This window comes from Buceros rhinoceros, unplaced genomic scaffold (genome assembly GCF_000710305.1).
Source record: "Buceros rhinoceros silvestris isolate BGI_N320 unplaced genomic scaffold, ASM71030v1 scaffold5138, whole genome shotgun sequence".
Classification (NCBI taxonomy): domain Eukaryota; kingdom Metazoa; phylum Chordata; class Aves; order Bucerotiformes; family Bucerotidae; genus Buceros; species Buceros rhinoceros.
In genome coordinates, this window is record NW_010428486.1 from 78,813 (window position 1) to 87,867 (window position 9,055).

The following is a 9,055-nucleotide window of genomic DNA, read 5'->3' on the forward strand; positions in this document are numbered from 1 at the left end:
AACGGTTGCAATTTTCAAACCTCCCAACCCTGACTCCAGGAGAAGTGAGTGCAGGTGGTGGGGACTCTGCTGATGGGCTGTCAGCCTGCACTCACTTCACTTGCTTCCAAGTACCAGTACAGTTGGTGGATCCTTAGCTGGAAGGTCGTGGGATGACTTTGTGGTATCAGGAGATTTTTAAAAATGCAATTTTACTTCATAGAGGAGATTCTAATAAACATAGAAGAACTGCAGAAATATGCAGCTGATTAAAGTGCGGGGAAGGCCTTTCTTTGAAGGGTAAATTAAACGAGACATGAGCCCACATGGTATGGAGGCTTTTCAGAAAAAATACTACTTAGAGAGGTACCTCTGGCCATCTCTCTATCTCCAGAAGACCCCAGTATAGATAGAGCAAGCTCCCCCACTGCCTCCCACATACCAGACTCCTGGCATTGCCATAAGAGGAGTGTGCTCTCCCCGGTGGGGCTGATTCACGGCACAGAGCCAAGGAGGGGTGAGCAACTCACAAATACCCTTGCTCCTGCTGTACACATAATCCTGCAGCTCCTGTCCAGGAGCCCAGGAGATGTCAAATGCTGCAGGAGTAGCAACATGTGATCTATGTCTTCATTCCAACATCTTGCTTGGGATCAAATTCAGCATTTTAAATGCTTGAGATGAAACAAAGGAACAATCATTATTTATTACAATAGGACTCACTGGAGTCAGTGTCTGCCATGTGGCTTGGTTGTTAACCTCCAGTGTAGAACATACAGCTGAAGCCAGGAACTAAAATTTAATGCCCTGCCAAATGACTGGCTTCATAAGAACCTTACATCTTCTCCTACAAAAATATTATCGTTTCTTCAAAAGCTATTTCAACTCAGAGCACAATGCTGCCAAAATCTTTGGAATTTCACTATAAATATGTCTTGTCATATAAAGTAACCAGAACAACATGTTGCCCTTCCTGGGCTTTCTACTTTATATTTTAAAATAAGTACTAAGTCTCCCACATTCTCTTTCTATAATATTTTATGTTGTTATCTTTTAAAATGTTGACTTTTTAATGTCTGTTACTGTTTAGAAGCAATTAATAATACTGTGATGTCTAGTCTGCTTTATATTTAGTACAACAACGCTCAATAATACTATTTTCAAGTCATAAATGCTGTTTCACAGGCATTTGTACGATTTCCTTTCTATCGTAAAAATAAAGTCATGCCCTTAAAAAGAGCCCACTTTAGCGTTCATTGCATGAAGATTAGGAAGAGCTATCAGATATGTGGACTTGACACTGAATCAAATGAATTCTGCGGAAATACGTGCCTAGACTGCAGTCCGTGTTGGATCAGGCCCTTAAACCACATGGTGTAATTTAGGGACCAGTATGAGTGCTCAGGGCAATCTTTTCTTTTTCACACGCCAGGTATTAGTGGCAGATGACAAGTTCTAACATACACATCCCAATTTTGCTGTAGAACAGCTGTCAAGCTAAGCCTCCACTGAACACCTCAGTCTCTCGAAGGTACTGTGGTATTTACTGCAGCCAAGGCCTGAACCATTCTGAGGCCGAAGCTGCCAGCTATGTGAAGTGAAACATGTTCAAAGCTGCCAGCAGTAGGAAATTAAATACAGACTATGGCTCAACTTTTTGGACAGTAGCAGAATGGTGGCAGCCAACAGAACTTGAGATGTCAGCAATCTAAAGCACCCCATTCACCAGCTCAGCAGTTCACTACATAATTTAGCTCAATTATTTTTTTTTAAATTGTATCTACTGTCATTATACTACTACAAGTCCAAGGAAGAAGAAAGGATAGTAGAGAGTGAGAAAAAGAGACCAAGCACTGGAAAGTAGCATCTTGGAAAAGATAGCCCGGACATTTTTCGAGGCTGTACTACATTAAGTGGTGTAGTTGCACCAAGGTGCAGACTGAGCAAGATGTGGTTAAGAACGGTATATAAATGAAGAGAACTGATTTTGGATCACAAGCTGCACCTTTCTTTTGTGACCTGGTTAGGTAAAAGGAAAAACATAACGATACCAGACTGCAGCATGAATTTTCTTTTCCCAGTGCTTCAGGAGGGTGCAGGCAGTCATGAGAATTCCATCCATGACACTAAATGCACTCATGGTGCTTTGTCTCATCACAGCACGTGAACAAACAAGAGCAACACACACAAATAAGGAGGCAGAGCTTTGTCTCATTGTTTTTCTTGGGTTGTTACCCAAGAAACGACATATTGAGATAGATCTTCTACCTACAAGGAATGGATTGAAGAATGGATGTCACCGGGCTAAAGATAATATGCTGCTCCAAGAGCACTGCAACTCTGCTAAGGGATTAGGGAGGACTTGTCCCTGACTTTGGAGATTGCTGTAGGTACTCAACAGTGCCTGCTTTTGTGGAGCAGTTCTAGCCATCCACCCGGTATTTATCACAGTCCTTTAGCTCACTGGAAAAGCAAGGAGGTCTGAAATGGACATTCAGGACTGAGAGGATAGTTGAAAACGATCTCCTTCTCTTGTTCTGGTCTCGTGGCTCCTGTGCAGCACAGCCACATTTAAAAAAAAAGGCTCTTCATTGGACAGATGGGGAAAATGTAATACCCTAAGCAAAGTGACTCGCTCACATAAGAAAAGCCTGACTGAGGACCAGCTCAGTCAGTGAATTTTCAAAAAACAGGGCTTGATGTTCAGAAAACTGTGTAAGATGTGTTATATTGTGGCAAACACTAAATTCCTAAAAGTTAAATTTCAGCCAGTGTATGAAGCGGAAATCACAGAAAGACACAGCATTTTTGTCTCTAGTATAATACGATATTTCTTGTTCCTGCGATGATGTGTTTTGTTAATGCCAGAAGCTCTTTGCAGTTAACTGGGCAGCCTGTAAAATACAAGTTTCTGTAGTCACTGCTAAAGACTTACAAACTTTGTTCCTCTGCCGCTTGAAGTAAATTTATCCTGAGATTTTTGTTCCGCAACGATTCTCGTGGGCTCCAAATTCAGTGCTTACCTCACTAACAATAATCCCGTATGTCTCCAGACTCTGTCTGTGTTCCTTGTTAACCTTCAGTCACAAAGTAATGAGATGCATCAGGCATCATCGAGTTGGCCTAAGGGGTTACAAACTTGGACGAGGGCCATATACTGTATTAATTGCTTCTAATATATTACATATTTCAGGAGGGACATCATGATTTTAATCATTTATTCTGCATGTTGTTTCCTTTGGAGAGAAGAACAAGTGGGCACTAAACAATCTGAGGATCTGAAACTCATGAGAGAAGCTAGAACGAGCTGAATTAATATCAACCATCTTTGTAGATACTAGAATTATGCATGTATCAAATCCCTAGGTCTGAACACTTTGGGAACAGACAGTGAGTCCTGGTTGTTTTAGTGAGTCAAACCAAAATTATGTCTTTGAATGTTCCTTAGATTTACAACAATTCAGATTTAATTCCATTTCAAATGTTGTAGTTGGGGCCTAGCTCCAGAAAAAGTCTTAGTTTCTATGCAAAGAAAAACACATTAAGAGGGGTATTTAAAGGATGTACTTCCCAAAAGGATGAGAGAGAAAAAGTCAAACATATTTTTCACCTCCGTGGAGAAAGACTTTAATTATAGTTTAATGCACCTAATTGAAAAGGTGATCCAGCAAACACAGAAAGTTGCAAGAACTCCTGTTAAAGCCCGCTGAAATTGGTAGGATCTCGACACTGATCTAAATAGTGTCCTGCACAGTGAACTAGGATGAGTGAAAGTTTTCTGTTTTCCTGACTTCTAGCACACCCACATCAGTAGACTCACTGTTAATAAAATCCTCAAGCCACTCAGGAATGTGGACTTCCTTCACAGGGAGAGACCTTGATGGTATTTAAATAGCTGCTAGTATTAATAGCAATAGCTGGTGGATAATGTAGAGACTTGGAAGCTCTAGGGAGCACTGCAGGTTTGGGAACAGCTCAGGCTGTCTTCTATTTGTCTCTGTAAACTTTGCTTTCTGTCATTTCAGTCTGTGTTTCCTTTCAAGGATGAGATGAGATACCAAACAAAACATGACTATCTAGGTAAACGGAAACCTGCCTCCGTACAAAGCATGCCTTGGGATGGAAAGTTGCAGTTGCAGCTCTGGGACTCAAATGTGTTCTTTTGATTTTTCAAGTGGTAATGAGATGCCAAAGAAGCACCATTACTTGGGATAAGTGCAATCTGCATCTGCCTTGGCAGTCTAAACTGCCTTCCACTTGGTGCCTCTCTGCCGGGGAGGGCTATTGTCTCGTTTTAGGCTTCTCTGGTGAGTGTGAGGGGAAAAGGGTGAGAATCCAGCAAGACTTCCAGGGGCTCATCTGACCTATTGACTAGAATAATGAAGGTATCTCTAAAGATGCTATTGGTGGATGGATGGATGGGTGGCTGGCTGGCTGGCTGGCTGGATGGATGGATATCTGTGCTAAAACAGTCAGATGTCTACTTTGATACGGAGGAAAAGGACCAAACGATTCTTCTTGGTTTTGTTATACAGCATGAGAAGCAAATTAATAAATAGGGGAAACAGGCCTTATGCAATGAAAAATCACTGGAAAAGGTTGCCCTAGATAAAACTGGTAACTCTTCAAATTGAGAAACCTCCTTCCGGCTGTTTTTATGGTTTTTTTCACAGGGAGGTTCAAGCCAACCTCTACACATGAAGAAGAGGAGCTTAAAATGGAAGAAAGTGATGGAGAGTCAAGATTAGCATATTAAAGCATTCAAAGCTATAGAAGGTTGAGACAATTTGAAGTTCAGACATAAAAGCCCAAAAGCAACAAAAGTAAAAAGTGACACAAACAGGGGAAATAGAGGTGTTGAATCTTCAGTTTAAGAGTGCTACTACATCTGGAAAAAGAGTGACAAGAGGTAAATCACAATGTACTGAAAATCTGATGGATTAATTTGGTGCAATTTTCAGCTACTGACTTTTGCCAACATTGCCTGCTACGTAAGAGTGGAATTAACAAAGACTAGTGTAGCATGGTTAGAAAAAGAAATATTTTGGAAAGCAAAATGAAAAACCCCTTTGACGCCCATTAGATTTGGTAATACAATACTAACGAACACTGCACTGAGCTGTTATCTGGTTTGCTGTCTGATTTGCTCTCCAGATTACCACTTAAATCAATAGCTCTCACATTGATTTTTCCAGCACACTGTATTCCACTAAAAAGAACAATGCTCTGAGATGAGTCAGCTATTTGCTTCATCTGTAGGGACTCTGGTGCATTTTCGTCTAGGAAAATAAAAGCAGGAGCCAAAGCACACACAAATATATAGTAATGAGAACCCGCCTGTTGCACAATAACGTGACACCAGCTCCGCAGACACACAGGTTTGCTACAGCTTGTGGCAGCAACTACAGACCTGCCTCGAGGTAGAGTAAGGCATTGTAGGGATGAAACGAAAATTTTGGGGGGTGATCTTAGACATATAATAAAATTGTCTTTCAGTTTAGGTGACTGCTATGGCAAAGGGGAAAGATACGCACACATTCAACTAAGAAACCGGTCTCCATGTATTTACCATGTCATGCAGAACCTCGGCAGCACTGCATTTTTATTTATGTCATATATTCTCATGCACATTTCATGTAATATGTACTATCGCCCTCATACTCTAATTAGTTGTCACTATTGTCCAGTGTTGGTTCTGCTCCTTTTAACCATGTTAACCATTTCCTGTTTTGTCTATAATCACAGAGTCTCTCTTTCTTAGCCCTGAATTCACAAAACCAGCAACCTTTCTCTCACACAGTTTTGTAATTATTTCAAGGAACTTGCAAGAAGTGCGGCAAAACTGTTTTCAGTTCGAAGAAGAAATAATAATCCTAAGAGCTACTTGGAAATCTGGAGTCAGGTTGAAGCACGACTCTGCCTACGGTTTCTCCTGACCACCTCTCTGCTGCAGGCATAGAGCAAAATTCATGCCATGTCCCTCGTCTCTCCCACACCTCTCCACATGTGACTGCTGTCTCGGCTTTCAGGCTCTGCACCTGCCTGCAAGCGTGGCTTGTTTCTGGGAACTTCAATTTACAGCAAGTTAAAACCACTAAAATGCCACAGACATTAACAAATGAAAATGTCTGTCCCTCTTTTCCACTAGAAGTTCTGTTTTACGGAGATGTATTATCTCCATCTTTGAATGTAAGGTGCTGGATTACAGTCTATCCCCTCTTCCATTAATAACAGCCCCAGCAGATATGGAGCAGCCAAAGGGAGTGTAAAGGAGAGAGGTTTGGCATCGGGAATCTCATACCTTACTGTATACTGAACACCATATTGTGAATACACCGAGGGAGAAACAGCCCTCAGGAGATTAAACACATGCAAAGCTGTGGGAATAGTGTGCAGTTATGGAGCCTGTTATTCTGAAAATACTGCTGAATATCGCTATCTTTGACTGCTATAAAAGTAATTTAAATCATTACCTGTCCTCTGTATTTCTCAGTAATGCTTTCATAGCATTGTGTATTTCACACTGGCACATATTTGCCTCCTAATCTCTAGTTTAAACAAAAGAACATTCATGTTTTAATAACAATGAAGAGGAAGGAATAATGAATTTTCTACTTCAAGTAATTTTTAAATAAAAAGGATAGTATTTATGACACTTGCAGTGTGGTAAATCTGGAGCAATCCAGCCTGGTTACAGGAAGGATCATCAACTTCCAGGTGTCCACCTGTGTATATGGGAATACTGTGTAGTGCAAGGTGTTAAGGTATGAAGGAAAGGCATTTTGTGCCTTGCTTTGTTCTGTCTGCAAGGTATTTCAGGTTAGTTGTCGTCTGTCTTGAGTCACATACTCTCCTACTTTCCTACTGTTCCCTTGGAATTAGAAGCAAACTATGCCAGGTACTTCCCGGGGTCCCAGCAGGATGTTAAAGGTGACACTGATTAGGCTGCAGTCCTAGAGAAGACAGATAAGGACCTGTTTTACAGTGCACTCCATTTGCACAGTATTTAGTTTAGGCTTGTGCAGCAAATAGGTATTGTTGTCACCTGCACAAATCTTCCTTGTTCCTCAAATTATTATAATTGACTGTAATAAGATTATTGCTTATATCCAGCACACAAACTTTAGCCCATTTTGACAAAGAGTAAGTCTTGCATGGCATCTGAGTGATGTTTTAACTGTTGCTAAAACAAGTACTAGAGAACTGAAGCTACAGACTGAGATACATAGAACAGGCTGATATGGTAAATTCCCAAGTGACAGTGGCAGTATTTCACACAACAAATCAGATATCCCACCCTTTTTGCCAGGTAATAAATTGTGGCAAGCAGGAGTAGAAATTGAGGGTGTTCAGTATCTATCAATCCACACCTGGCAGGACAGCCTTGGTCTGCAGTCTGCAGACAGTCCTGCGCTGACAGGCATCAGTTGGAAGTGCTGGTGCATCACTGTAGACACTGCTTCACTGCAAGCACCATCACGTCAAACCCCGTTCAGAGTCACTTGAGAAACAAGGCCTAAATGAAGCTGTTCTGATCCCAGCTAATATTCTTGCTGTTTTTACACTCATTCCTTTAAACATTTACTGAGATTTCTCACTTCTCTTTATCTTCGTGAGAAAGGCTTCACCTTTCCTACGATCTGATACCCGGCCCACAATTTTGGCTATTCTCCTTTTCACAGCCGCCTGGAAAGGAAGGCAGCATATACAGGAGCGGTTTAAATAAGAAACAGGGCGCTGTATGGGGCCAGCACTGATAAAACTTTTGCATTCAAGAAGTTCTCTTCAAAGTTTGGCACTGTTATATCAAGCTAGAAAAGTATCAAGACTTTGCAAAAACAAACAAACAAACAAAAAGCTGCAAGATTCTGTGGTGAGAATAAAGAGGTGGTCAGTACCAGTAGACAGTCACTTCAAACTGTGAGAACAGCGAAGGCTGAGCGGAAACCTTTCAGAGCTGTGCTGCTCGTGGGCAGAGGGCCATGGCGCGGTGCTTCCTCTGCGAGAGAAGACACGGAGCCACGTCGCAAGTGTCGCGTGCCCTGCCAGGGCCGAGACAGTACCTGCACAGTACCTTTGAGGGCGGGCGGGGTGAAGACGCTCTGCTTCCTTTGCTTGGGAGAGGCACTCTGGGACTGGGGAGGGACAAACACAGAGAGAGGCAGTGAGAGAACGGCACGGGGAGAGCCTTCTGGTCATGGCAGCTCTGGCTCTTGGCCCAGAGCTGCGTTCAGAGTGTGTACATGCTGGTCTGAGAAATTTCTAAGAAAATGGTATTGTATAAATCTGATGCCAGCTCCCGGGCTTTCACGAATACAGGGAAAACTAAGATTTGATAAAAACCATACTTGTTTAATGGACAACCTTTACGGCTTCCAGGCAAGACCAATCCAACACTACTGAAAATTACCCTTCACTCTAAAAAAATACTGTTAAGCATAAAACTAGCATAGCCTGTGCTTTTAATGGTCTATGTAACTGATTCTCATAAGGCAAATAAATGTTTACATACATTAAAATAGTTAAAAGATTTACATTAACCAATATTCCAATTAAATACAGTGTAATGAATGGTTATATGTACAGGCGAGGTAGTACTGTCATTATTATTATATCAGTTTGACATAACCAAATGGAAGATCCCTCCCCCTTCACTTTTCCAATTTAATCTATTACTCCTAAAATAACGATTGCAGCAATCAATCACTCAGCCTTTAAATGGGCCTGATTTAAGTGATATATTTAGACACAGTTAAAGTTTTTTAAGGTCCCAAAAATCACAACTATGCACAAAAGATAAATTATTCCAGAATAATGGTAATAAAATTACACACAGAGTAATAGTAGTATAATTAAACCAAAGTATAGTCAGCAAAAACTAACTGGATAGCATTCCAGTGCTAAAGCAGAGCAACTTCTGCACCATGCAAGCAGTTAAATTGGTGTCCATACTATATCAACATGGAATATGTCCATACACAAAGGATGATAAAACTACATAAGGTCACACACAAAGCTACGTAAGCACTGTATCACACTCCTAAGAAAAAGGTTAAAAAAAAGCTGTGTGTAGGGA

The 9,055-nt window shown here is 41.2% G+C and overlaps 1 protein-coding gene across 1 annotated transcript in view; it reads right to left on the minus strand.

The window, feature by feature from the left end:
* The window catches only part of PPP1R1C (protein phosphatase 1, regulatory (inhibitor) subunit 1C), a 54,039-nt gene that overhangs the window by 21,817 nt on the left and 23,167 nt on the right, over positions 1–9,055 (minus strand). Inside the window, exon 4 of the mRNA XM_010142285.1 lies at positions 8,054–8,114. Coding sequence (XP_010140587.1) covers positions 8,054–8,114 — 61 coding nt within the window. The remainder of the gene's footprint in view (positions 1–8,053; positions 8,115–9,055) is intronic.